Source organism: Equus asinus, chromosome 8 (genome assembly GCF_041296235.1).
Source record: "Equus asinus isolate D_3611 breed Donkey chromosome 8, EquAss-T2T_v2, whole genome shotgun sequence".
NCBI classification, from domain to species: Eukaryota; Metazoa; Chordata; class Mammalia; order Perissodactyla; family Equidae; genus Equus; species Equus asinus.
Genome location: NC_091797.1, coordinates 79,457,833 through 79,485,478, shown reverse-complemented (window position 1 = coordinate 79,485,478; position 27,646 = coordinate 79,457,833). Strand labels below are relative to the sequence as shown.

At 59.8% G+C, this 27,646-nt stretch overlaps 2 protein-coding genes across 6 annotated transcripts in view; one reads left to right on the top strand and one right to left on the bottom strand.

The window, feature by feature from the left end:
* RASAL1 (RAS protein activator like 1) overlaps positions 1-19,784 on the top strand; it is a 28,008-nt gene extending 8,224 nt beyond the window's left edge. For 2 of the 3 annotated variants that reach the window (XM_070516110.1, XM_044775838.2), the window contains 17 exons: positions 2,630-2,759; positions 4,768-4,849; positions 4,923-5,054; positions 6,718-6,806; positions 7,859-7,976; positions 8,115-8,268; positions 8,635-8,699; positions 8,998-9,110; positions 10,852-11,044; positions 13,510-13,647; positions 14,105-14,249; positions 15,284-15,456; positions 16,575-16,712; positions 16,787-16,922; positions 17,698-17,818; positions 18,659-18,735; positions 18,991-19,784. In XM_070516110.1, the coding sequence (XP_070372211.1) occupies positions 2,630-2,759; positions 4,768-4,849; positions 4,923-5,054; positions 6,718-6,806; positions 7,859-7,976; positions 8,115-8,268; positions 8,635-8,699; positions 8,998-9,110; positions 10,852-11,044; positions 13,510-13,647; positions 14,105-14,249; positions 15,284-15,456; positions 16,575-16,712; positions 16,787-16,922; positions 17,698-17,818; positions 18,659-18,735; positions 18,991-19,130 (2,144 nt within the window). In that variant the 3' untranslated portion in view covers positions 19,131-19,784. The remainder of the gene's footprint in view (positions 1-2,629; positions 2,760-4,767; positions 4,850-4,922; positions 5,055-6,717; positions 6,807-7,858; positions 7,977-8,114; positions 8,269-8,634; positions 8,700-8,997; positions 9,111-10,851; positions 11,045-13,509; positions 13,648-14,104; positions 14,250-15,283; positions 15,457-16,574; positions 16,713-16,786; positions 16,923-17,697; positions 17,819-18,658; positions 18,736-18,990) is intronic. The other variant, XM_044775839.2, reaches the window with a different exon arrangement.
* Positions 19,785-20,745: 961 nt separating this feature from the next.
* The window catches only part of DTX1 (deltex E3 ubiquitin ligase 1), a 36,726-nt gene continuing 29,825 nt past the window's right edge, over positions 20,746-27,646 (bottom strand). For all 3 annotated transcript variants that reach the window (XM_070516112.1, XM_070516111.1, XM_070516113.1), the window contains 7 exons: positions 24,791-24,852; positions 24,249-24,407; positions 23,690-23,751; positions 23,044-23,202; positions 22,792-22,953; positions 22,608-22,697; positions 20,746-22,006 (listed from right to left, as the gene is read on the bottom strand). In XM_070516112.1, coding sequence (XP_070372213.1) covers positions 21,782-22,006; positions 22,608-22,697; positions 22,792-22,953; positions 23,044-23,202; positions 23,690-23,751; positions 24,249-24,407; positions 24,791-24,852 — 919 coding nt within the window. In that variant the 3' untranslated portion in view covers positions 20,746-21,781. The remainder of the gene's footprint in view (positions 22,007-22,607; positions 22,698-22,791; positions 22,954-23,043; positions 23,203-23,689; positions 23,752-24,248; positions 24,408-24,790; positions 24,853-27,646) is intronic.

The window sequence follows — 27,646 nt, the reverse complement described above, 5'->3', positions numbered from 1 at the left end:
GGCGAGGCTGCGAGAGGCGAGGTGACTTCCCCCTCCCGGAAGTTGTAGAGGTGGGACTCGAGCCCAGGCTGCGCCCGCCTCCAACGTCTGTGTCCCTAACCTGTGCCCTGGGCTGTACCCAGTGTGCCCCAAACATCCCCAAGGGAGTGGAATTAAATGAATGGAGGATGAGGCCCAGCTTCAGGGAGCTTGTGGGCCAGATAGAAAAACAAAACACATTCACACAGAACAGGGGGGAAGGGAAAATGAAACTGTCACGAGTCTGCACGTGGGCGCTTTTTATTTTTTGAACAGGACAGAAACGTGGGAGTGGAGGTATATGGAGCATCACTGGCCTGACAATGGAGGAGGGGGCAGTGAGGGCTAGCGTGGTCGGGGGAGGCTTCCTGGAGGAAGGGGCATGAGTGGGTCCTTAAAGGGGCTATCGCAAAGATGCTAAGCTGTCTCTCCAGGGTTTCTCTTCTAGGACCAGGCACAGGCCAGGCCACATGGGGCACTTGGGCAGGGTGGGTGGAGAGGCTCCAGGTGCCAGGCCAGAGGCTGGACTTTCTTCTGGAGGCACTGGGGAGCCATTGATGGTCCTGGAGCAAAACAGTGCAGAGATTGGAGCCCTATTATGGGAGGCTGGAGTGACGGGAGGGAGTAGATCCCTGAGTGGCTTTGTGGATATTGGATCACAGGGGACAAAAGTAGATGTGGGTGATCAAGTAGGAGTCTGCAGCGATGATTAAGTGAGAGGAAGCTGGTGGCGTCCTGCACTTGGGGGGAGCAGGCGACAGGGAGAGATGAGATAGAACTTACACTCTCAGCGGCAGGGGGACCAGATCCTCAGAAGGGCCTCCCGCCACCTCACGGCGAGACCCTGACTTAGGCGGGATTCCTAGTGCGTTGTTGGGGTTGCCGTGAGGAAGGAGAAACCCACAGTCTCCCCTCCGTCCCGATCATGGGCTGAAACCTAGCAGGGAGTGGGGCCCAGCAAGAGAGGAAGCAAGGGTGGCCCTGACAGTGGAGGTCAGCGTCAAATCCACAGTCGACAAAGAGACCCATCTCGGGTGAGGGGCGAGGCTGGTGTTACTGACCCCAGAAGTCCCCGTTAGACTGAGACCCCCCAGGACGAGCGAGCACCATCCTCTCCGGGGACAAGCATCCTCATGTTCAGTTTCCTGCAGAGGGAGCTCAACAGACATGAATTCACAATCAAAAATCACCCCACACCAGGAAGTGGGCCACTGGGAGCAGGGGCCAGCAGGAACGATAACCATCAAACTTAGACCCACGAAGACTTTAGATTTTGTAATTATGATGTACAGAATTTAAAAGCAATTAAATAGGGGCCAGCCAAGTGGCTCAGCAGCTAAGTTCACACACTCCACTTCGGCAGCCCAGGGTTCGCTGGTTCGGATCCCGGGTGCAGACATGGCACCGCTTGGCACGCCATGCTGTGGTAGGCATCCCACATATAAAGTAGAGGAAGATGGGCATGGATGTTAGCTCAGGGCCAGTCTTCCTCAGCAAAAAGAGGAGGATTGGCAGCAGATGTTAGCTCAGGGCTAATCTTCCTCAGGAAAAAAAAATTAAATAAATAAAAAGTATAACCACCAGAAAGGGCCAGCAATAACCACAATAAATTAAAGCAATACCTTAAAAAAGTAAACAGACTTGAAAAAGAACCAAAGCAAACTTTTAGAGATAAAAGGCACAATTATTGCGATTGAAAACTACGTGACTGAGTCCCACAGCGGATCCCTCAGAGCTGACGTGCGAGTTAGTGAACTGGAAGAGAGCCGAAGAAATTATTTAGACTTTAGCCCAGACAAACAAGAAGGAAATTAAAAAAGAGAAGTTCAAAGACATAGAAAATAATCCAGAAGGTCTAACGCCCATTTAGTTGGAGTCCTAGGAGAGAATAGAAAAAATTAGGGAGAGGAAATAATAATATAAAAATTGAGGAGAGGAAATGATTAAAAAAAATTGATGACCTGGAATTTTCCAGAACTCAAGGGAGGATATGGTTCCATAAATAGAGGAAGCACAACCTGTACGAAGGAGGGTAAACTGACATCCTTACCTAGACACATTGCAGTGAAGCTGCCAAACGTCAAAGCCGTCGTCCTTACGATGAGGGAGAAAAGACAGACCATTTACACAAGGTCAATTATTAGGCTGAATGACTTTCCAATAATTACAAAGTGTTGAGGGAAATGAAAGAAAGGCAGAGATTGGGGTCGACCTCACTGACTCGGGCAGGGAGAATGGCCCGGAAGAAGGCTCAGAGATAGGAACGCCCACAATTTTGGGGGGGGGGGAGAGTATGTCAGGACTAACAGATGGAGGGCTTTCTGTGCCAGCATGAAGAGCGTGGTGATGCTTGGTTAAGGGCAGTGGCCCCAGAGCTGTCTGCCTGCCTTTAACTCCTAGCTCTGCCGTTCCCAGTGGGGCCGTGGGCAAAGGGCTCCCCCCCGTGCCTCACGTTCCTTATCTGGAAGGGGGGTAATCACGGTACTTCCACCGGAAGGCTCCCAGGAAGGCCAGGACTTAACACGTTTTTCATGTTAATTCAGCTTTTAGGTTAACACGATGCCTTGCACACAGTAGGTGCTTAATAAATGTTGGCGCCTCTGCCCTCCAGGAATCGATAGCTGGATCAACCTGAGCCGCGTGGACCCGGATGCAGAGGTACAGGGTGAGATCTGCCTGGCCGTGCAGATGCTGGAGGATGCACTGGGCCGTTGTCTTCGCTGTCATGTGCTCCAGGCCAGGTATGGTCCTGATGTGGGCTGGGGTGGGGGGTGCTCAGAGAATGAGCGGGAATCCACTGGGTACCCCCAGATGCCTTGGCCTGTGAGATCACCTCACTCCTGGGACACCCCTGGGCTCAAACAGGATCCCTTGTAGGCAAACAGTCCAAGCTACCGGATTGCAGGTTTCTGGGGTTAAAGCACCAGCGAAATCCTTGTTGGGTCCCCAGTGACCAGCAAACAAAGGCCAGACACTCAGGATGGCCAGACACATGAGTGTGGAGGTGTATTAATCAAATTGTGAGCAATAGATACCCAATTCATACTGGCTTGAGCAGATTGGCTCATATGAATGACATGTAGCTTCAGGCATGGCTGGATCCAGGTGCTCAAACAGTGACATCAGAAATCTGTAGATACAGATTCCTCGGCTGTCTTTTGTGTTAGCTTCATTCTCAGGGAATCTCCCCCCAGGTGGGGGCAAAGATGACCCCAGCAGCCCCAGGCTGGCATCTTACCACCTTGGCTGCTCCAACTGAAAAAGAACTTCTGTCTCTCACCATTTCCAACGAATGTCCTGGGACTAATTCTTATTGGCTCACTTTGGGGCATATGCCCGTCTCTGAACCAATGACACTGACTCTCGTTGGTCAGGCCTGAGTTGTAAGCCCATTCCTGGAGTGGAGGGAGGGATCAGCCGCCTAAGCCCTGTGGGCTGGCAGTGAGGGAAGGTGGGTCCTGCCCCCAGGAAACACCAGAAGGAAGGCAGAGGCAGGACCAGTGAAACCCACAGATGACCCTCCCGGGGCACCAGCGCATGGGACACCCATCTTTCCTCCTGCCTGTTTATCACTCTCTGCTCCCCTTCCCTCTTCCTCAGCGCCCCATCCTTCTGCTTCCTTAAATACTTCCACCCTCCTTCCCTCTCATCTCCCCTCTTGTCTTTCTGCCTTATCTTCACACCTTACACCTCCAGCCTTCACTTTCAGGCCAATCTTCGCCCAGGTAGGAGAGGATCTCTATTTCTAGTCTGCTGTGTGACTTTAAGGCCCTTTCTTGCCCTCTCTGTGCCTCTCCCACACCTCCAGATTTCTTCCCCCAGCTGGGGCTCCCTGGAGTCTGGATGGAGTACACAGGGGTAGAGGACAGGCAAAAGGACTCAGCCTGGGGCAGGGGCTCCTCGTCTGCTTTGTGCCCATGGCCTCCTCCCCAGCCACAAGGTTGTGCAGGATCCTTGCAAGCAGGAGAGGGACCGATCGCTGTCGCTTAGCAACTGGGCTGGCTCCTAGGAAACCAGAGAAGGCTTTGGATGCTGAGCAGGGGTGGGAGATGAGCAGCAGGAAGCAGCAGGCAGCCCCTGGTGGGGGGAGATGTCCCTGGGTTTGGGGGACCTCAGGAAGGATGGGGGAGGCTGACTGAGGTGAGACTTTTGGGTTGTCATGGCAACCAGAGGTAGGGGGTCTCTGCCTCGTGCCTTTTCTTGGGTCCCAGGCAGGGTGTGGGCATGAGTGTTTGTTGAATGAATGAATGAGCTGAGCAGTCACCACACTTCATCTCATTTAACCCTTGGCCCTGAGAGGTTGGTCTGTTCTTACTCCCATTTGCCAGATGAGGAAACTGAGGCTCCCAGTGTCGCCCGGCCAGTGAATGGCAGAGCCAGGCTTTGAACCCTGGCACCTTGTCCTTTGGCCTGTCCTCCCATCCAGGGGCTCCAGGGAAACTGAGGCTCCCTTCCCCTCCCCTGTGCACCTGCTGGGCTTCGTAAGGCAGGACTCGACCTGTCTGTGCCTCGGTTTCCTCATCTACTGGTGCCTCCTCGTAGGGTCGCGTTAGTCCACAGGCAGGTACCGGGGTTGGACGGGCACGGCGGGAGCGCTCCTCGCTCGGTCCCTCCAATGGAGCGGTTCGTTGTCATGGAAACCAGTGGCATCTGAATGGTCCAACCTGAACCCCTTTCCCAGGGTCCAGCTGGGGTCTTGGTGCTCGGGGGTCCTGTGTCGCCCCCACTCCTTTCTTCATCTGTCCCCAGGGACCTGGCCCCCCGAGACATCTCGGGCACGTCTGACCCCTTCGCGCGCGTGTTTTGGGGCAGCCAGAGCGTGGAGACGTCGGTGAGTGTGGGGTGGAGCCTGGGAGGCTGGGGGCCGGTGGTGGGTGCTCCCCCCTCACCCCCTCCTTCCCCAGACCATCAAGAAGACCCGCTTCCCACGCTGGGACGAGGTGCTGGAGCTGCGGGCGGCACCGGGTGCCCCCTCCCCGCTGCGAGTGGAGCTCTGGGACTGGGACATGGTGGGCAAGAACGACTTCCTGGGCATGGTGAGCGCCCCCCTCCAACACCCGCTGTGGCTCCCCATTGCCACTGAGGGGGAAGGAGGAGGGAGACGGGCTGGACGTCCTGGGCCCCGGAGGGCAGATGTGAAGGCGGCCTGGGTGATGGAGGCTCATCGCTCCTGGTACAGGTGGGGAAACTGAGGCTCTCAAAAGTGCAGGAACCTGCCCGAGGTCACAGGGCGGGCCCGGAGTCTTCTTCCGGATGAGAGTACCAGGATGCCGTGTGCTGGCCCTGGGCTGAGCGCTTCTCCCACATAACCTCATTTACATAACCCTCGTGGCCACCCCTGAGGCTGGGACTGTCGTCATCCCCTTTTTACACGTGGGGAAACAGGTCCAGAGTGGTGAAGTAACTTTCCCATGGTCACATGACAAAGAAACGGCAGAGCCAGGATTTGAGTTCAGGTCTCTCTGACTCCAGAATCCAAACCCTTAACTCCTGCTCCTGGAAACGCCACGCTCCGCTGGGTTCTCCTAGAACCTCAGTTTCCCCGTCTGTGCAATGGGTGTGACTGCTCCTGCCTCTCAGGAGTGATGGACGGAGACTCAGGGCTGACAGTTTTCCAAAGGCAGGAAGAGGAGAGCAGACGGTGAGCGGGGGAGGCTCGGTCACGCGCTGCTGGTGCGAATGTAAAATGGTGCGGCCGCTTCGGAAAACAGCCCGGCCGGTCCTCAAATGGTTAAAGATGGGGTTACCGCCGGACCCAGCAATTCCGCTCGTAGGCGTGTGCCCGGGAGAGATGAGAACATACGGACACGACAGAACTTGACCCTGAATGTGCACAGCAGTGTTTTCACAATGGTCCAAAGTGGAAAGTCCGCACACCTCCATCGAGGGATGAATGCACAGACAGGACGTGGTCCACCCTACAGTGGAATAGGATTCAGCCATAAAAAGCAGTGAAGGGCTGACACATCCTGTGACACGGATGAACCTTGAAAACATGACGCTAAGTGAAAGAAGCCAGACACAGAAGAATCTGTGTGATTGTACGATTCTGTTTATATGAAATGTCCTGAATTGGCAAATCCAGAGAGACAGAAAGTGGAGTAGTGGTTGCCAGGGGCTGGGGGTCGGGGTGAGAGATGGGGAGCAGCTGCTAATTGGTACAGGCTTTGGGGGGCTGACAGAAAATGCTCTGAAATCAGTGGTGATGGTTGCACAACTCAGAGAATAGACTAAAAACCGTTGAATGATTTACTTTAAATTGGTGAACTGAATGGGAGACAACTTCTGTCTCTCTAAAGTTATTTCAGAAGGGAGGGGACGGGGCTCAGGTTCTTCTGGACTGTCCGTAAGCCTTTTGCTAGATGCAATTTGTGTCCCTAAACAGAGCTGAAGATATACTCAGTCCAGACATGCTGTCTCTAGCAGCTGTGTAACCTTGGGCGTGTCACTCCACCTCTCTGAGCCTCAGTTTCCGCAACTGTAAATTAAGTGTGCTCTGGAGGCCCTCAGTGCCCTGGCAGGGGGAGGGTGTGTCGCTGCTGTCGTGTGGATGGGACACGGTGGGGGCAGGAGGTGGCGCCTGGAAGGCTATGGCAGGCTATGGCTCCTTGCGTGGGCAGGCTGAGCTCTCCTTCCAGGGCCGGTGGCCTGGCCCCGGCAGGGCAGGGCTCGGCTGAGGGTCCGTGTGTCCCCCCACAGGTGGAGTTCCCCCCTCAGGTCCTGCAGCAGAAGCCCCCCAATGGCTGGTTCCGCCTCCGGCCCTTTCCCAGAGCCGAGGAGGATTCTGGGTAAATGTGGGCGCGGAGGGAGGAGGCCAGGCTGGAAGCACACTGGGTGCCATCTTCAGCTTGGGGGCAGGTCATCATGGTGCCCACGTCAGCCAGAAGCTGTCACCGTGTCCCTGCCCTCATTCATCTCACAAATGTTTGTCAAATGGCCCACGGTGTGTGTTTACATGTGTCCAAGTGGTTCGCCCGATCCCCTCCACCTGCGAGCATGTCAGTTCACACTTGTGGGTGTGTGGTCAGAGCCTTGGGTCCTTCCACACCTGCCCACACCTGCCCACACCTGTCTGCACTGTCCATTCCTGTACACGGGGTTTCACTGGGCACATCTTTGCACACTGGCCATATCTCTTTACTCTGTCTGCATTATCCACTCCTGTTCATACCTGTCGGTGTCTGTTCCCACCTGCCCACACCTGTTCCCACCTGCCCACACCTGCCCACACCTGCCCACACCTGTTCCCACCTGCCCACACCTGTTCCCACCTGCCCACACCTGCCCACACCTGTTCCCATCTGCCCACACCTGTTCCCACCTGCCCACACCTGCCCACACCTGTTCCCATCTGCCCACACCTGTTCCCACCTGCCCACACCTGTTCCCACCTGCCCACACCTGCCCACACCTGTTCCCACCTGCCCACACCTGCCCACACCTGTTCCCACCTGCCCACACCTGTTCCCACCTGCCCACACCTGTTCCCACCTGCCCACACCTGCCCACACCTGTTCCCACCTGCCCACACCTGTTCCCACCTGCCCACACCTGTTCCCACCTGCCCACACCTGCCCACACCTGTTCCCATCTGCCCACACCTGTTCCCACCTGCCCACACCTGTCCACACCTGCCCACACCTGTTCCCACCTGCCCACACCTGCCCACACCTGTTCCCACCTGCCCACACCTGTTCCCACCTGCCCACACCTGCCCACACCAGTTCCCACCTGTCCTTCTGCGGAATCCCCCTGCTCCTGACTGTGCTCACCCTGCCGCCCTGGCCAGCTGCCCCCGCCCACACGTCCCTGTCCCCCCCGCTCTGCTCTGGTCCTCCAGGGGCAGCCTGGGCGCCCTGCGGCTGAAGGTGCGCCTCACGGAGGACCGCGTGCTGCCCTCCCGGTACTACCGGCCGCTCTCGGAGCTGCTCGCCACGGCGGTGCTGGGGCCGGCAGAGGTGGGTGCGTCCGACGAGCAGTCCCGCCGGGCGGGTGGGGGTCTGGGTCACCGCTGCCTCCTCCCTCAGGGAGCCCCAGCTGGGCTCTTCTGCTTTGGGGTCCCAGGGCCACCTCTTCTGCCTCCTGTGCTTGCCCAGGAGGATGCTGCCAGCCCCCTGGCTGTGCTGGAGGAGCTGACCTCAGGGGACTGCCGCCAGGACCTTGCCACCAGGCTGGTGAAGCTGTTTCTGGGCCAGGGCCTGGCCGGGCCCTTTCTGGACTATCTCACCCGGCGTGAGGTGGCGCGGACCAGTGAGTTGCCCACATGACCTGCAAACATCACTCCTCAAGGGCAGGTCTGCAGAGGGGTCTCTGCGGGGGGATGGGGAGGCCTCGGGCAGAGGACAGGGGTTCCTGTGTGTGTGTGTGTGGTGTCCCCTGTGCTGTGCATCCAGCCAGCTGGGAGCACAGTCCTGGTTCAGGCCCTGGTTTTGCTACTCATGAGCTGTGTGACCTTAAGAACCTTGTTAAACCACTCTGGGCCTCTGTACTGTGAACAGAGTTGATGGTGCAAGTCCTCTCGATTCCTGAGGCTGGAAGAATCATGACCCCACGTTGGGTGGCGGGGGTGAGATGGCCCCCCCAAATCCCAGCAAACCCTTTTCTCTCTCCTCCCAGCCGACCCCAACACCCTCTTCCGTTCCAACTCCCTGGCATCTAAGTCAATGGAACAGTTCATGAAGGTGAGGAGGTGAAGGCCCCGTGGGGCCCGATGGCAGCTTCCTCGGGGGGACTCCCTTCCCAGTGCTCACTCGGAGCCCAGAGCTTGGCTGCCCTCAGGTGGTCCCGGGTAGCTGAGGGGGGTGGCTGGTGCCCGGCCTCGCCCTGACCTGCCCCCAGGTAGAGTCCCCCACCCCAGCCCTTGGCACGGCCCCGCCTCCCTCTGGGCCTCTCCCTGCGGGGTCCCCCGGCCCCCCGCTCACAGGCACAGCCCGGCCTCGCCCTCAGCCCCACCCTGTGTGGTGCCCCCTCCGCCCCCAGCTCGTGGGCATGCCCTACCTGCACGAGGTCCTGCAGCCGGTCATCAGCCGCGTCTTTGAGGAGAAGAAGTACATGGAGCTGGACCCCTGCAAGATGGAGCTGGGCCGCACCAGGTGAGCAAGGCCGGGGGACCCCAACCCCCGACCCCCTGCCCGCCTGGAGCCTCGTCAGGCTGGGCCCACGCCAACTCCCACCCTCTCCTTCAGGCGCTGCGGCTCAGGAGCTCTGCGTCCCGCCTCCCAGCCTCTCTGGGGCCTGAGGCTCTGAAGGCCGGGTGGGGCAGTGGTTAGGGAAGGACTCTGAACTCAAGCTCCAGGGGCCAAACCCCAGCTCTGCCACCGCTGATGGGCAGCGGTCTGCGTGCGGAGTGGCTCCCGGAGCCCTCTGGGAGCCTGGGTGGAAGCACGGGGTCATTCCACCCTTGGTGGGCTCTGCCTCTCTTTCCAGGACCTTCCCCTCCAGCCGGGGTGGGAGGCCTTGCTCCCGCCAGGCCACTGGAGCTGGTAGCTGGCAGTCCCTCAGGGCCCACGGTGGGGACAGGAGAGGGTCTTTCCGCCCAGCAGGGCTGTCCACCTTCCGACCACCCTAGAGGCAGGCATCTGGACCCCTTTTTGTAGGCAGGGAAACCGAGCCTCAGAGAGGGGAGGTCACCTGCCTAAGGTTGCACAGCTGGGAAGTTGTAAAGTGGGGATTTGAGCAGGCCTGAGCAGGAGTGCAGAGTTCATCTGTGAAACTCCAAGGCGAGGGCTTTTCCTGGTACGTCTGGCGAGGACCAAGTGACTCAGGGGGTGCCTGCAAGGAGCAGGGGCAGCTGGGGCCCTGGCCTGGCAGGGTGGCAGGCAGACTCTGGAGCCGGCAGTCCCGAGTTCTGACCTCCACTCTGCCACCTGTTTGCAAGGGGACCTCTCTGAGCCTCAGTCTCCTCCTCTGTCAAATGGGAACAATCAGGCTACTTAATCTGTTGGGTTGCATTACGATTAGATGACACGATGCCAGACACAGTGAGTTCAGGGCTTAGCTCGTCGTGTCCAGGACACAGTGGGGCCGGGAACCCCAGCCTGGCTGCCAGGGAGTCTGCAGCCTGAGGCTGGGCAAGGCGGACCCTCCACCCATATGGGAATGAGAAAGGAAGGAATGAGACGATTGCAGATGGAGGAGTGTCCCACTGTCCACTCACCACGACAGTGGTTGAAGACCCACGACATGCTGGGCACTGGCTGAGCTGAGTCCACCGTGGGGAAAAAATGGACACAAGCCCCTCTTCTGGGGGGGTGGAAGAGAGAATAAACTGAAGAAGGAGGCTATTGCAGGCGATGGGTGGAATGAAGAAGACAAAGCGGGAAGGGTCAGGAGGGCCCAGGAGCAGGGGGAGCTTGCAACATTCCACAGGGTCACAGGGACAGCCTTGCAGACGAAGGGACATTTAAGCAGAGAGTTGAAGGAGGTGAGGGAGGGAGTCGTATGCAGATCTGGTGGAAGAGCATTCCAGGCAGCCGGAACAGCAAGTGCAAAGGCCCTGAGGTGGGATCACGTGTCTGGCACGTCCGTGCTGAAAATGCACTGAACTGGAGTCTGGCATCATGTGCGGCCAGGAAGGGATGGCCTCTTTGAGGAGGTGACGTATAAGGTGAATGTGGAGGCAAGAGTGTCGCAGGCAGAGGGACAGTCTGTCCACAGGCTCCGAGAGGACAGTGAGCTGAGCGTGTTGGAGCAGGAGAGAGAAGCCGGGTGGGAACAGGAGGGGAGGGTGTGGAGTGGGCGGGCGGGGTTGCTGGGCTCAGTAGGGGCTGGGGAAGATGTGGAGCGGGGGGGATGCCCAGCTCTGAGGCCCAGCCGCCCCACTTGCTCCCCCAGGAGAATCTCCTTCAAGGGCGCGCCCTCAGAGGAGCACGTGCGGGAGGCCAGCCTGGGGCTGCTCACGGGCTACCTGGGGGCCATCGTGGACGCCATCGTGGGCTCCGCAGGGCGCTGCCCGGCCGTCATGCGCCTCGCCTTCAAGCACCTGCACCAGCGCGTGGAGGAGCGCTTCCCGCAGACGGAGCACGAGGTGGGCAGATGGGGAGACCGAGGCTGCGGAGGGCAGCAGCTCGTCCAGGGACACGCGGAGTCAGGGCAGAGGGGGGACAGAACCCGGCTGCCCACGCTGAAGGCCTGTGTGTCTGGCAGAAGTGGGGGCGGTGTTCTCTGCAGGGTCTGGGACCCAGGAGAAATAATAATAGTTAATAAAAATAATAATCGCAGCAGCTGACACTGCATGCAGCCCTCTCCACGGGTCAGACCTTGTTTTCGGTGCGTTACGTGTTGTTACCCATTATCCAGTGTTCACGTCCACCTATGAGGTGGGTACCTGTATTGCTCCATTTCGCAGAGGAGGAACCTGAGGCCCAGGCGGGTTAAGTTACACAGCCAGGAAGGGGTGGCGCTGGGATGGGCCCCATCCAGGCAGGCGGGCTCTTGCATCTGTGCTCATAAGCGCCAAGTGATAGACTCTGTGCAAAATAAGTGAATCTTAAATGCCGGCTGTGAGATTGAGAGCAAGCTGGCACACAGTAGGTACTCAGTAGCAGACACTCAAAATAAAGGCTAAAAGTAGGTCCATGCCTGGGCTGGGGCTTTACCAATATTGATATGGAAGTTGAAAACTCAGGTGCTACAGGGCTCAGGCAGGTGAGGAAATGAACCAAGTGTTTGAGGCGTGGGGCGGTAGGGAGTGGTAGGGCCTGTGGCGAACCGGATCCCACAGCTTGTCTGGTGGGAGCAGGCCTGGACAATCAGTGATAGCCATGTAGGATTGCCAGATCTGCAGAGTTTGTTTTTTTTTTTTAAGCCAGTATTCTGGATTTTAGGTGCCAGCTCTCATTTTTTAATTGATTGATGCCCCATCTCTCCCCACTTCCTGTTTACAGATGGGGAAACGGAGGCCCAGAGAGGTCAAGGGTCTGGGCCAGGGGTTGGGGACTGAAACTGAGGCCTGTGGCCTCCCAGCTGGGGTCTCGCCCTTGTCTCCCTCACCCCCGCTGAGGAGTGAGCTCTGGGCCTCCAAACTGGGACGTGGCTTGGTGACACCCAGCTTGCCGGGTGCTCAGCTGGGCTGCCGGCAGAGGTGCTAAGTGGGACACAGGGAGGAGGCAAGGGGAGGGGGAGGCCAGCTCCCCAGCCAGCCTGGCCCTTGGAGGGGCCAGTATCAGGGACGCCAAGTGTCCCCCAGTTCTCGGCCCCCAGGGTGGGCAGAGGCCGTGGGCAGGGAGCCGGGACCGTCACAGGCCGGGGGGGTGGATGGGGGAGCCCAGGGGACCCCATCTCTGCCGCTCTGACATCTGTTCCTCCTTCTCGAGAAAGGAGGAAGTTAATGAGCTGATGTCAAAGGCTAAAATTACGCTGGGACAGGGCGGCCGGGGGGGCGGGGTGGCTGTGGGGGGCAGTTCAGGGTTCCAGACGGCGGGTTGGGGTGAGACCCTCCGGGCACCCAGCTCCTCCAGAGGTGCCCAGGAGGCAGGTCTCAGGTGTGAAAACAGCCCCTAAATAAAGGCTGGAGCACAGACTCGGGCTAAAGATAGCCGGCGAGTGGGGGGAGCGGGGTGGGGGGAGCGGCAGGGGCCGGTGCCGTGGGAGGGGCCGCCCTCTCTCCAGTCTCCCTGAGCTTGGGGGGCCAGGCTTCCCTGCAGGCAGGCCTGGCCTGGGGCTCGCACGGACAGGCACCGTCCTTCACAGTGTGCAGAGGCAGAGGCTGTGGCTGGGGGCACATGGGCCAGGCGCAGGGACCTGAGTGTCCTCGTCTGGAAAACGGAGATAATAGCATCTCCCCCCGCCCCCTCGCTGGGATTGTGTGAGCATTAGATGTCATAGTCCAGGCTTGGTTCCCAACCCCCAGCGAGCGCACCGCAGCAGCTGGTGTCAAATACAGGAGAGTGTGGTGAAGAGCGGAGAGTTCAATTCCAGCCTGGGGTCAAATCCTGGCTCTGCCACTTACAGCTGTGTGGCCTTGGGCAAGTGACTGTCCCTCTCTGGGCTTCAGTTGCCTCCTCTGTGAAATGGAGATATAATAAAGTGAGTATTAAGTAAACAAATGTGTGCAGAAGGATCTGGCCTGTTGCTATTATTATCAGAAATCATAGATCTGGGTTGGAGTCCTGCCTCCTCTACTCAGCAGCTGTGTGACCTTGGGCAAGTCACTTGACCTCTCTGAGCTTCTGCTTCCTCATCTGTAGAATGAGAAGAATGGTGGTGCCTCCCTCATAGGGCTGTGCCCTGAGTACAGTGGTTGGCACACAGCGGACTCTGAGGATGTTTGGCTAAATCTGATTGTGCAGGATGGGTGTTGTTACTCCATTTTCCAGGTGGAGAAACTGAGGCCCAGAGAGGAAAAGCCCCTTTGGCAGACCTGTATGGCCACCTGACCCATCTCCCATGCCACTTCCCCTTGCACCACTGATCTATAGTCCTTGCTGCCTCAGTTTCCCCAGCTGGGAAGTGGGTCTGGCGGCCCCTCTCACCGGCTTCTCCTCTCACCAGGACGTGAAGTACCTGGCCATCAGCGGCTTTCTCTTCCTGCGATTCTTCGCGCCTGCCATCCTCACCCCGAAGCTGTTCGACCTCCGGGACCAGCACGCAGACCCCCAGACCAGCCGCTCGTTGCTGCTGCTTGCCAAGGTACCAGCAGCAGAGGCCCCTGCTGGGTGTCCTTAGTCAGGGAAGAGCATAGTAGGACCAGAGCAGGGGGGCAGACCACAGAAGACCCCAACACGACCCAGAGAAGGAGGAAAGTGGGAAGCAGGCTGGTAGTCATTTACGCCTTAGTATGAATTAGACCATCCTTTGCAAAGTGGTCACCTGTTGGGGCTCTGATGGGCTCCAGAGGATGGATGATGTGATCAGCAGTCCTGGGTGGGGGGATCTGGGCTCGGGAGGGAACAGAAGACGGGCACTGGGGGTGCATATCTGTGCACAGGGAGGGGCAGATATTGCTCAGAGCAGGTGCTGCTATGAGTCTTCTCCTTTGGTGAGCACTGATTTGGGAGCCAGGACCCTGGGGCTGTGTTCGGGGTCCACAGAGGGCCCTTCCCCCTGCGGTGACCGTGGCCCTGGCGTGCCCTGCCCCTTGCTCCAGGCCGTGCAGAGCATCGGGAACCTGGGCCAGCAGCTGGGCCAGGGCAAGGAAGTGTGGATGGCCCCCCTGCACCCCTTCCTGCTGCGGAGCGTCTCTCGTGTGCGGGACTTCCTGGACCGGCTGGTGGATGTGGACGAGGAGGAGGGTGAGTTCCTGTGTCCCTGCCACAGCCAGCCTGTCACCCCACTGGATGCGCTGGGCCTGCCGCCCCCCCCCCCAGCACTGAGACTGTGGACCTGTGCGTCAGCTAGTCAGTCCACTAACATCTCCTGGCACCGGCTGTGCTGGGTCTCAGAGATGATCAGAGTGCAGGCCTTGCCCTCCAGGCCGCTCCAGCCAATGTGGAGAGGCGGGTGGGGATTGTGGTGCAGGGTCCACACAACTGACAATTATCTAAGTGCTGACTCTGTAACGGACACTGCTCTGGGCCTGGGAATAGCTGTGAACAAGACAGAACAGACTCCTGCTCTCACGGAAGTTTTATTCTAGTGGGGACCACAGGCTGTGAGCACGATGAATTAGCCGAGCACATGGTGTGTTAGGGAGGATGAGTGCTAAGGAGAAAAAATAAAGGAGGGAAGCGAAGGTTGAGGTGGGGGTGGCAGGTGGAACTTTTAGAAAGGGTGGCCAGGAAAGACCTCGCTAGGGTGACATTAGAGCAAAGCCCTGAAGGAGGACAGAGAGCATGAGGATCCTGAGGAAAAACGTTCCAGGCCGGGAAGAGCATGTGCAAAGGCCCTGAGGTGGGGCCAGAGAGCACTCGTGAGGAGGCCAATGAAGAAGAGTGAATGAGGGGGAGGAAGGTGAGGATGAGGCCACCGGACAGTTTTAAGCAGAGGAGTGGGGGTTGAGTCCGTATCACAGTGTTGGGTGCAGGTCACCTGGGAGCAGCCCGTCAGAGTGTGGAGCCCCGGGTTTGCCTGGCGCATCTCTGGTGCGGGGCTCCCTGGGCGGACTCCCCTGGGCGCCATGGCCGCAGATCCCTGCCAAGGAGAGGGCCCAGGGCCTACGTGTGGTCCGGGCCACCCTCAGCGGCGCTGTCCCCCTCTCAGGGAGGGGTCCAAGGCCTCCTGCCTCCGGGGGAGCGCAGGCTCCTGCTCATCCCTGGGGCCGCGGGCGCGCCGGCAGAGCGGCTGGGCCTGGAGCGGAGGGGCTCACTGTCCCCCTCCCCGTCCCCAGAGGCTGGGGGACCGGCCAGGGCCCTGGTCCCGCGCTCGGCGACGGTTCGAGAAGGCTACCTGCTGAAGCGCAAGGAGGAGCCGGGCGGCCTGGCCCCGCGCTTTGCCTTCAAGAAGCGCTACTTCTGGCTCAGCGCGGACGCGCTCTCCTACGCCAAGAGCCCCGAGTGGCAGGTGGGGCCCCAGCCCTGTCCCGGGGAGGGCTTCCAGAGGGGGCCTCCCCAGGGAGCCGCTTCTCTCTACCCAGGGGGAAACTGAGGCCTGGGGTTGGGGGGGGGGGTTGCGATGACTTGCCCAAGGTCCCGTAGCGACTTAGCAAGTGCCAACTCTGCTCACACATTTGGGCCATGCCGGCACAGACGGGCACAGACACACCCACACACACCCATCCTCAGGCCTCCTTCCGCATGCACCGTTGAGGGGCGGACATATCCCCCACATGTGGATGCGCACAGGGCAGGGACGCTGCTCACCGCGCCCCCCCCCCCCCCCAGGTCTATGCCCCCATCCCACTGAGAAGCACATGAAACGGGAGCTGCTCGCTCCCAGGTACATGCCCGGCTGTATAGGCGCCCACATTCGGCATTCGTTCACTCACTCATTCATTCATCAAACATTTGAGTGACTACGAGGTCCCAGGCAATGTTCTAGGCACTGGAGATACAGCAGTAACGAGACGTAAAATGCATGTTCTCATGGGGCTGCCATTCAAGCGTAGCACAAGCCGAGCCCCACGCTGGGATCTACCCATTTCTGAGTACCACATCCCTAACTGCCACTAGCCAGCCCTGGAGAGGGTGCCCACGCTGACGGCTGCTGCATCAGCAGAGCGCCATTCTAGACTTCAGCTCCCTGGGTTCCAGCGCTGGCGGCACCAGCCGAGGGACCCTGGGAGGGTCATTTATCTTCTTGTGCCTCAGTTTCCTCATCTGCAAATTGGGAAGAACAGAGCCAGCCTCAGACATTTGTTGTGACCATGAAATAAGGTGATGGATGTAGAGTGCTTAGAACCACATCCCAGGTGCCGCAGAAGCGGTGGCTATTATCCTTCTTCTTAAAGAAGGAAACTGATGCCCGGATAAGTTGTCACTTACTCAGAGAGTGACGGGGCAGGACTGCGGGACTCATGGAACAGCCAAGGGGACACGCACACAGATCACAGATACACAGATTGAATGTCCCCACCCCCCGGGGCCCACCTGAAGCGCACACCCAGAGGAAAGCTGTCCCTGGGCCCCGCCGCCCCGGCCCCAGCCCCCAGGCCGCCCCGCAGCGACGGTCCTGTCTCCCAGACGCGCTCCTCCATCCCGGCGTCGCACATCCGCGCCGTGGAGCGCGTGGACGAGGGCGCCTTCCAGCTGCCGCACGTGATGCAGGTGGTGACGCAGGACGGCGCGGGGGCGCTGCACACCACCTACCTCCAGTGCAAGGTGAGGCCCCGCAGGGGTGCGGGTGACGGCGTCCCTTGGGTCCCCCACCCCTGACCGCCCCCGACTCCCTGCAGAACGTGAACGAGCTCAGCCAATGGCTGTCGGCCCTGCGCAAGGCCAGCGCCCCCAACCCGGACAAGCTGGCCGCCTGCCACCCGGGGGCCTTCCGCAGCGCGCGCTGGACCTGCTGCCTGCGGGCGGAGCGCTCAGGTGAGGGGGCGGGGCTGACTCGTGGGGGCGGAGCCTGAGCCCCCCCCCCCCCCCCCCCCCCCGCCGCACCTGTCAATCAGCGGTGTCCTACCTCCGCCCGGGCTGGCTGTGCAACCTTGGGCGAGTTACTGAACCTCGCCACGCCTCAGCCTCCTCAAGTGTGGAATGGGGCTGATAACAGTGCTCAGGTGTCTTGCGAGGATTAAGTGAGGTGATATCCACAAAGCGCTTAGGATCCTGCCCGGCGCGTGGCGCTCATCAAATTGCACCCCAGGTGTCTCGTGGTACACGGACAGACCGTGGGCTTGCTCTCGAGGAAGACAGGTGAATAAGCAGAGAATTTAATACAGTGTCACGAGTACCGAGATGAGGCTTTCGAGGCTCCGGAAAAGGCCTCTGACCCAGCCCCAGCGCTGGAGAGCAAGGAGGGCTTCCGGAGGAGGTGTTGCTTACATGTGACCTGAGAAGAGAAGTTAAGGAGCAAAGTTGGGGACAGGGATGGGGTAAGAAAGAGCGTTTCAGGCAGAGCACGGGCCTGGAGGCGAGGCAGAGCGGGCTGGAGGACAGGAAGGGTCTGCGTGGCTGGACCCCGGATGTGGCAGGAGGACAGAGGCGAGGCTGCTGCTCTGGAGGAGGGTGGAGGCCGTGGGGCTGCAGGGGAGGACTAGATTTGAAGGGCGGTGTTAGAGGGGAAGGGCAGGGTTTGGTGGCTGCCTGGCTGTGGGGGCTTCTGGAAGGGCGTGGGGGCGGTTATTGATGATGCCTGTCCCCTCAGCCGCTGGCTGCAGCCGCACACACGCGGCCGTCACCCTGGGGGACTGGAGGGACCCGCTGGATCCGGATGCTGAGACGCAGATGGTGTATCGGCAGCTGCTCCTGGGGCGGGACCAGCTCAGGTGGGTGCCCCCACCCCTCCCACTGCAGCTGCTGGGACCAGCGGGGGCAGCCACCCACTCTGGCCTCCCACCTTCCTTTCTTCCTTCTTCCCCTGCGCCTCAGCTGGGCCTCCCTGGGGCGGGGTAGGCTCAAGGTGAAGCCCGGGAAGCATCCTCGGGGGCCTCATGCAGAAGTGGGTCTTGGGGTCTTTTAATACCAGGGGATCCAGAGACGTGGGCACAGACCTTGGGTGTGTCCCTCCCCTTCCTGGGCCCAGGATCACCGTTATTCAGTGACAGACACTTGTTCCAACTCATTATACAGAAGGCTCTGAAACTGGCATGCCTGAGTTCAGATCCTGACCTGGCCACTTACTGGCTGTGTGATCTCGGGCAAGTTGCTTACCTTCTCTGTACCTCAGTTTCCTCATCTGGAGAACAGGCATAACAGGAGTCCCTACCTCATGGGCTGGTCCCCAGGGTCAGATGAGCTAATAGGGATAAAGCACGGGTGGGGACCTGGCCACACGGTCAGCGTTCGATAAATGCTCACGGTTCTTATTACGCTGTGTGAGCTTCAGTAAGTGTCTTCACCTCGTGGTGTCTCAGTGGCCGTCTGTATAATGGGGCCATCAGTACGTACCTCCCTCAATACGTGTTTTGCGATAATTAGATGACTTGATATGTGTAAAGGGCTGAGAACATTGAGGGGACTTTACAAACGTTTGTATGACCATGATGATGACGGTGACAACTAGGGAGGACCTGTCATTCCTCCTGCCACCAGCAGAGAATCTGTGGGGTAGAGAGCAGGGTTGGGAATCAGGGCCCGGCCTTGTCTGTGTCCCTCTCAACTTCCAGGAGGAAATTCCTGGAGAATTCTAGCGTGGACACGACTCCGGAGGCTGGCACAGTGAAGGGCTCTGGCTCCTTGGAAGGTAAGGGGTCAGAAAGTCCCTTTTCCTGGCCGGCTCTGATGCCCCCTGCACTTGCCAAGCAACTGCGATGTCCTCGCGCCTGCTCTCTCTCCTGTTTCCGGTCCACCAGCAGGCCAGGGGTGTAGGTGTGGGCTCCGGTACATTTTGGGGTTCTCAGGGCACAAGGAGAATCTGGAGCTGGAGGAAGCCCTTGGTCGGGGGTGGCAGCCTGCCCTGGCCTGGCTGAACCCCCGTGGCCCCCTTGTCTCCCTCCAGGGGCCTGTCCTGATGCCCTGGCCCGGCAGAAAGCAGCAGCTGCCCGCCTGCTGGAGGTACTTGCGGACCTGGACCGAGCCCATGAGGAGTTCCAGCAGCAGGAGGAGGGGACGGTGGCCCCTGGCCCCCTCGGGCCCTGAGGGGATGCCACAGCCACCTGGCCGGAGGAGAAGGAGCCGCTGGGCTCTTCTCAGCGTACCCTGGTCCGGGAGTGCCCTGTGGCTGTCCTGTACCTCATTGATGCTGTGGCTTGGGGGCTTCTGGAGATAGCCTAGTCCCCTGTGCTCTGAGCCCAGAACCTGAGGCACGGAAGCCCTTTGGCAGGGGCTCAGCCTTGCACTGAATGAGTCTCGCTCTCTGGGTTGAGGCCGACTGGAGTGGATGGGATAAGGAACCTAACTCATTGGGTCTCTGCTTCACCGGACTGGCCTCTGCCTGTGAAGCAGTGTGGCACCAGTGAGGCCAGCCTGGCCCTGAGCTGCTGGATACAGTTGTACCTGAATCCCTGATGCCCATGTGGTCTTGTTGCCCCAGACAAGCACTAAATGGGCTTAGCCCTCCCTGTTTTCATGTCTGTCAATCCCTGTTAACATCACCGATCCTCCTGAGCCCTGCCCTTGGCCGAGGGTCCTAACCGCAAGCTTCCAGAACCAGGTGCCCTCAAGAAGAACTGAGGCTGGGAGCCCAGTGTGCCAGACTCAGATCCTTGGAGGCTGGGAGACCTTGGGCCAGGCTCTTTCCCTCTCTTTGAGCCTCAGGTTACCCTGTATAAAATGAGGAAGGAGTGAGTTCAGATGCGTGGGTGTCAATCTGGGTTCTATGGAGGTGGCTCTGGAGCCAGGCAGGGGTTTCTCAGACGGGGCTCCAAAGCCCCCTACCCTGGGGCTGTCTGCTAGACACGCAGATTCCAGGCCACCCCCTCCCGCAGCTCTACTCAATCAGCACCTGAGGGTGGGGTGGGGGCGGGAATCAGGGGTTTTAACAAGTTCCTCAGGCCACGTGGATGCACATGAGGTTTGAGGATCCCAGGGCTGGGCGACTTTCTAAATTCGCGTTTGAGGTGAGACTTCGTTTGAGACTGAATCACAGAAGGTAAAGTGTTTGGGAACACCCAACTGGCAGAACTGGAAGGGCCACCAAGGCCTCGTTTCCGGCTTTGTGTGACCAGAGGGTGGGACAGAAACTGAACCCGCCTGGCTGGCGACAGGCTGCACCAGGAAAGGCACGTTGCTATCCCGCGGGTGGCCAGCAGGGGTCGCCTGGAGCCGCAGCGTCCGCCGCATCCGCCCCGCATCCTGGGATGCTGCAGAGGCTCCCACGCGGCCTGTCGCAGATCCTGGGATCTGTCCTCCTCTGTCCCTAGACAGAGCCTGGTCCTCCTCCCCGAGGCAGGGGCCGGCCTCTCAGGCCAACGAGCCGATCATGGGGTCGCCCAGCTCCTGCATGTCATCGGGGGGCTTTCAGCCCGAGTTCATTCCTCGTAGTAATTGTGCTAGGGAGCGCCAGCACTTCCGCCCCCGCCCTCTTGGGGATCAGGAGGGTCTGCCTCCGCCACCATCACGCCCCCTGCCTGCCCCAGGAGAAGAGAATTATGGGGACCGCCCATCTGCAGCTGCCCAAGGCTGAGAGGGACAGTGGTCCCGGGGCCGTCATTTCGCGGCAGGCTCCCGGATGAGGTGGAGCCCCCCGCCCCCCACCCTGAAGGCTCCCAGGAACAGAGCGACCCACCCTGCGTCTTGGCAGGAAAAGACTGGATGAGGAGGAGAAAGACCGTTTATTTCTCCACCCACAGTGGGATTGGTAGGTTTTCAAAAGAGCAATCGCTGGCGTCCCCTTAAGCCTTGGCTGTCGTCCACCGCGGCAGCCAATCAACAGAGGCGGAGCTGGTGCGTTGCCTGGGCAACAGGCCCCTGGTTGGCCGAGACCACATCCACTGCCCAATCCCAAGGAACGGAAAATGGACTGTTTGCTGTCCGAGCTGCTGTCTGGACCTGCCGGCCTAAGCCAGGCCTCCTCGTTCGCTCCTGAAGCCAGAAGCTCCAGCCTTTGGGTCTCGATGTTGGAAGCGATTTGGTGGCGGGAATGGAGCGGGAGGAAAGGAGCACAGGGCCTTTGTCTGGGACGGACAGAAGGCGAGGGGATGGGAAGCGAGGAGGAGGTCAGGGTCCCAGAAGGATGAAGAGACACAAGCACAAAATAAGATACCTCTAGGCCCCCTCTCTAGGGCCTGCCCCTTTGCAAAACTGCTCAATCATCTGGAGGTGTCCACCCCATGGGCCTACCACTGCCCACTGGTGGCTGTCAGGGATGGGTGACAGAGATGGGGTAGGCTGAGCGTCCCCAGTGCCCCTTCCCCCCCGGGAGCCCCAGCAGGCCCCTGAGTGCGTGACCTGAATCCTGCTGCTGCAGACGAGCCTGTGCAGCTGCGACAGGGGCACAGACGCGATCCGCGCAGAGTATCACAGGGGTCTTCCTGTCTCTTCCCCCAGTGTGGGGGTAAGTAGAGGCACGTGGGTGTGCGTGCATGTGTTCAACAGGACACGTGTGTTTGTGTGAGGGGGAGGGAGGGCGCCGTGGTTTCCAGTCCCCTCTGTGCCACCCTCTCAGGGAGCTAGGGGTCGGAGCTGGCCGGTCTGCCATCCTCCCATCATGCCAACTGGTACCAGCCAAATCCTGGGAATGCTTCTGGCTCCTTCCGCAGACTCCTCCCCAGCCCTGACCCTGCGCTGCCAGGACACACCCGGCGGAGGGAGGCGTACGCTGGACAAAGCAGGAGGGAAGGTGGGCGGCCTCAGGCCTTGGCGGTGGCCTCCGACACACCCTGGGCTGTGAGCTCGGCCAGCACGTTGTCTAGGTAGCTAGCGTCCGGGTAGCCGTGGCCCGTGAGATTGGATCCAAACTCGGTTTTGTGGTGGATCTCGTTCCACACCACAGTGTCCGACTCGCCCGTGGTGTTGGACGTGCCGATGGTGAAGATGAGCCTCCGCTCCCAAGCCGTGATGAGCAGCCGCAGCACCTGCGGGACGGGGCACCGGGAGGGCGGCCGAGGTCACAGGCGGCCCGGCCCTTGTGCCTGGGGCCACTCTCGCCCAGCCTCCCCGCTCCCCGGCCACTCGGTGGCTGCCCAGCTGGCCGCTTCCTTCCCTGGCCTGTTTCTTCCGGGATGAAGGAAGGAAGCATCTCAAACTCACGGCCCTCAGCGGTGTTGGTTTGGACCCCACAATGGCTTAAATAGCCACTTGTGACTTCGTTGGCAATGTTCAAAAACCTGGAGATTTCTGTGAGAATCTGAATTTCTGGCTTCTCTTGAAAATCACCAAGCAAACAATCTATGTGAAGAGCCTGGACTGTTTGGGTTCGAATCCAGGCTCCACCACCTACTAGCTGTGTGACCTTGTTAAAGTTACCTGCCTTCTCTGAGGCTTTGTTTCCTTATCAGTAAAATGGGGTCAAGACCTTGACCTCAGTGGGCCCATAAATGAGGTGAGGGCTGGGCACACAACAGGTGCTTATGGTCAACGCTGGGGCGGGGAGGCATCTGAGAGCAGCAGTTGGGGATGATGGGGACCGCAGGCCCCGGCCCGCTCCCCCCACCCCTGCACCCTCGTGGCACCCACCTTCCGGCCCTTCTCGTTGTTGGGCAGATAGCAGTGGCGTGGGAAGCCTCTTGCCGTGAACTTCTTGCCTGGGTTGGGGTGCTCAGGGCCCTGTGGGGAGGGGCAGTGGGTGCTTGAACTGGGGACAGGGGTGGGGGCTCCGGAGGGGCAGAGCCAGTGGGGTCAGGGGTCCGAGGGGGCTCACCTGGATGCCTGTGGGGATGTCATAGACGATGCGGATGGTCTGCGTGTCGGCGAAGCCGGGCAATGAGTGGGGGATGACGTGGAACTCCATCTTCCCGGGCGGCTGAGTGCCCGTCTTCTCCCCGTAGATGGCCTTGCAGGTGGGGCACTGCAGGCTGCCATCCTGGGGGGGTGGGGCTGGCGGTGAGGTCCCCAGGGGTCCCGGCCCACCGCCCCCCCGCCTGCTCCCCACCCACTGCCCCGCCCAGCCCACCTTGTTGCCGTTGGAGTACATGGCCACGAGGCACAGCAGGTGGTACATGTGGCCACAGCGGCCCAGGCGGCCAACCAGCTCGGGCCGAACGCCCTTGTGCCGGAGCACGCCCTCGTAGCCGGAAGCTGTGACCAGGCGCTCCATGCAGATGGTGCAGTCCTGGGGGGCAGGGAGGGGACACTGAGGACTGGGGAGGGTGGGACACCCCGGGCCAGCGCTGCCTCTCAGCAGGAGCCAGGGTCCCAGCCACAGGGGGCGGCAGCACACCCGGCTCTGTGGCCCCCATCTCTCCAAGGAGAGGACCCCCAGGTACTGAGTTCACACGGAGGCAGAGGCTCCCTCACGCCCCTCTGAGGGCTTACAGGCTTCTCCCTCAAAAGGAAAACTGACACACGTGTGGTGGAAAATATGGCTAAAAATAAGATGCAAAAAGTGCCCATCATTACAAGATTGATAAATGTGATTCTATCAAACTTCAGCATTTCGGCATTTATCAAAAGACTCAGTCAAGAAAGTGAAAAGGCAACCCCACACCCCGGGAGAAGAGGCTGTGACACACAGACCCAGGCTTTCATGTCCTGGAGGGCGGCGGCCAGGCGGCCAGGGGGGAGGGGCGAGGCCGCTGCCGGGACCCCTGGGGGCTCACCTCATCGGGCGGGTTCTTCACCTTCTGCATGTATCGTCGAACCACATCCTCAGGGTTCTTACCTGCAACAACACAGTGCAGTGGGCTTGAGGGTCCCCGGAGTCTACCCCTGAAGGCTTGGCTCAGGATGGGGTCAGGGGTCAGAGGGGTGGGGTCAGAAGCTGAGGGGCTGGCAGGAGGCCCATGATGTCAGGGGTTGCTGGAGGTCAGAGGTAGCAGGAGTTGGTAACGGACAGAGTCAGGGGTCAGAAGCTGAGGGCCTGGCAGGAGGCCCATGATGTCAGGGGTTGCTGGAGGTCAGAGGTAGCAGGAGTTGGTGGTGGACGGGGTTAGGGGTCAGAGGGGTGAGGTCAGAAGCTCAGGGGCTGGCAGGAGGCCCATGATGTCAGGGCTGCTGGAGGTCAGACGTAACGGGAGCTGGTGGCGGACGGGATCAGGGGATCGGGAGCTGGGCTCAGGCGATGCAGGTGGGATCTAAGTCCTAAGAAGAAACTGGAGTTGGGGGGGTCCGGGTGGCGGCCGAGGGTTAGGGGTTACATCTGGGGCGTGGAGGGCATACTCCTCTTGAGATGCTTCTTGGTCTTGCGGCACACCCCGGGCACGCCGGGCACGGGCTTGACGTCGCTCTTGCTCACGGGCGGCGGGTGCAGGATGGGCTTGGGGGCCCGCGTCAGGCACACGGGCAGGCCGGCCGCACACAGCAGGATGCCGGTCATCCCTGGGGGCGGGGACGGGGTGGGGTGGTCAGGGGGCGGGCCCAGCAAGGCCACACCCACCCCGCGCTTTGGCCCTCCCGTCATTGGGCGGACGCGTAGGTCCTCTCCCCAGCCCCGCCCACCTGGTCGCGCTGGGAACCCTGGGGCCTTAAGGTGAGTGGTGGAGCGCCCCCAGGCCCCGCCCACTCAGCCCTGCCCCAGGCTGAGGCCAATAGGAGGGCCTTCTGTGGGCCACGCCCACTCAGCCCCGCCCCCAGGCTGAGGCCAATAGGAGGGCCTTCTGTGGGCCCCGCCCACCAGCCGGCGAGGGGCGGAGTCACGGGACGACAGGTGCAGCGGCCCCCTCATGGGCGCCCCTTCCTTCCCGCCCTGGGCCAGACCTCACCTGCCAGGGCCGGGTGGACCGGCCCAGTTCCATTCAAGTTCTTCACCGGGAGCGCCGGGACCCTGAGGGGAGAGGAGAAGAGGCCGCAGCTGGACCCCACCCCACACCAGAAGACCCAGGGACCCTGGTTTGCATTCTGGCTCCGGCTCCCGGGCATGCTCTGACCCCTCTGGGCCTGCCCCAGTCACCTAGAATGACCACCAGGGAACTCCATCCTGACTCTGACATCCTTCTATTATGCGGTGGGGTGTGACCAGGACCTCTGGCCCTGTTATAACGGAATGGGTCCCTAGCCTTAGTACTGATTCTTTCCACTCCAAGCCGGCCTCCTCCCTAGGGAGGGCGCTTGGGTTCCAACAGCTCCCTTTCATGGGCCACTGTACCTGAAACCCAACTATTAATGATTTAGCCATTCTAGTATCTCTCAAAGTCTGCTATACGGAGCACTAATCTCCACAAAATGTTCTAGAAAAGAAGGATTACAGGGGCAGATAAGTTAGTATACACTTTACTGTCTCCCTTTTTGAAATTCACAACATACACGAGCATATTAAAGGCTCTGATAAGTCCTGCATAAGGAAATATGATTAGCAACGGCAAATTCAGGTTTTCCAAAGACATTTGATGATGAACATTTTTTCCCCTCTGGAATATCTACTGACGTCAGTTCCTGTGCCTAAGGCATTGTCCCCTCTTCAAATGAAGAGTCCCTGGGAAAACGTAGCCTGCTTCCCCTCTTTGCCCTTCCCCCCAAAGAGCTCTGGCTTTTGGAATCAGTGAGAGCTGCTTTCATATCTCAGCTCAACCACTAACCAGCCAGGCGACACACAGCACATCGCCACACCTCTTGTAAGCCTGTTTCCCCATCTGTGAAATGGGGATAAGATGGCACCCTCCTTATGTTTGCTGTGACGAGTCAATGAAATTCTGTCTGTTAAGGGCCAAGCACAATTTCTGGTACCAAAAAAGACACGAATGGCATTAATCGGCATCGTCCCAGTCATCGCCGTCGCCGTGTAATCCTGGCTGAGTAATTTCTCCTGTCTGCACCTCAGCCCACTAAATAGGGCGTAGATTCTCTCCCTCCTGGAGAGGAAACCAGCAAAGTATTGCAGTGACAAGCATGGGCAGGTCACTTAACCCCTATGACCCTCAGCCTCCTTATCGGTAAGATGGGGATAACGATGCCTCACCTACGGGGTTGTTGGAGGGCTGACTGAGAAAGCCTGCTCTGACCTGGGCCATGTGCCTGCCCGGGGCCCACGGCCTCAGGGTTCGCTGGGGAGGGGAAGTGGTGTCTCAGTGTTGATGGGCACGGAACCCTGGATGGGTGTGTTCTGATGTTGAGAAGTCGTGCTCTGAAAGCCAGCGGGCAGCCTGGGGGCCTGAGGGAGGTGCCACGAGGCGGGCAGGAGGGGTGGGGACGGGGGCAGCTGGGGAAGGTGTCCAGCTCCTTCCCCGCCAGCTGAGGCCCGAGCCCCGCCAATGCCGTGTGCTCACCTGCCCTGGCAGGTGCAGTCAGCACCAGGGAGCTGGCTGGGAAGCAGCTTCCAGCAAATGGTACACGCGGCCACTTGGGTGGGGCCGAAACAGCTCCCCCCGGGGGAACATGCACTCTGTATACAAGCACACATCTACGTGGGGAACACAGCACACGCACAGGTCCACAGACACAGATACACACAGGGACACACAGACACACGACCCTCCCGGGAACACACAACAGATACACGCACATACAGGCACACACACACAAGACACAGACACACATACTCGGGGAACACGCCACACACATTTGCATGCAAACATACAAACACCCCCCCCCCCCACCAGGGACACCTACCACGACCACATAGACACAAAGAGAGACACAACAAGCCTCAGGGATGCATCCCCCATGAACACGCAGATTCAGACACACTTCCGCAGAACGAATGTGTACACACACTCCAGGAACACGCCACACACAGAGACACACACATGCACACTGCAAGGACACTCAATTGGACAGAGAAGCCAGCTCCTGGGGGGCGGGGCAGCCCGGCCAGAGCCACCCGTCCCCAGACGCACTTCGCCGTGGAAAGCAGAGAGCAAACTCTGGGGAATGCACTGCAGCCCACAAAGGGTCCCTGCGACCCACACATGGGGACGCACCTGGACGCACATGGACCCACACCCCCACACTGACCACACACGCTCAGCCTGGGAGGCCCACACTTTGCAGAGTCACACGCACTGCACACACCCCCCCCACTCTGGCTGCTCAGCCACACAGGCGGACACGAGGTGGCCAGGGAGCTCCTCCCGGACCCCCTGAGGGGACAGGGGTGTCTGGAGCGGACAAAGGGTCACTGAACACTCGGTGACCTGGAGTCACTGAACACAGCTCCTGAGTGAGGTGCCATGGTGGGGGCAGGTCCCGCGGGGCGCCCAGGGCCTGGTCAGTTGAGGTGTGAGGGGAAGGTGCTATGCCTCAGTTTCCCCACCTGTAATGGTTCCCCATCATGTGACATTCAATGAATTGAAACATGTAAAGCTCATAGTCTGGGTGAGAGTGCAGGTGTCCCGATTTTCTCCTTCTAGCATCTGGGACCCAAGAGACGAGGGCTGTGTATCCATCTGACCCTTCTGGGGGTCTGCATAATCCTCCGGAACCTTCCTGGGGCATCACCACCTAATATCATCCCTCCACATACTCTTACGGACGGCACAGAGACACGGACCCCTTCCTCACCCTTTGAAACACTTCTAGCATAGACACCTTAAGGTCCCCAACACACCTAGGTCTCCCCCACCCCCTTCCTTCCCTTCTGTCTCAGGAGAAAACATCCCTCCTTCTCTCCAGGGCTGTCCGTA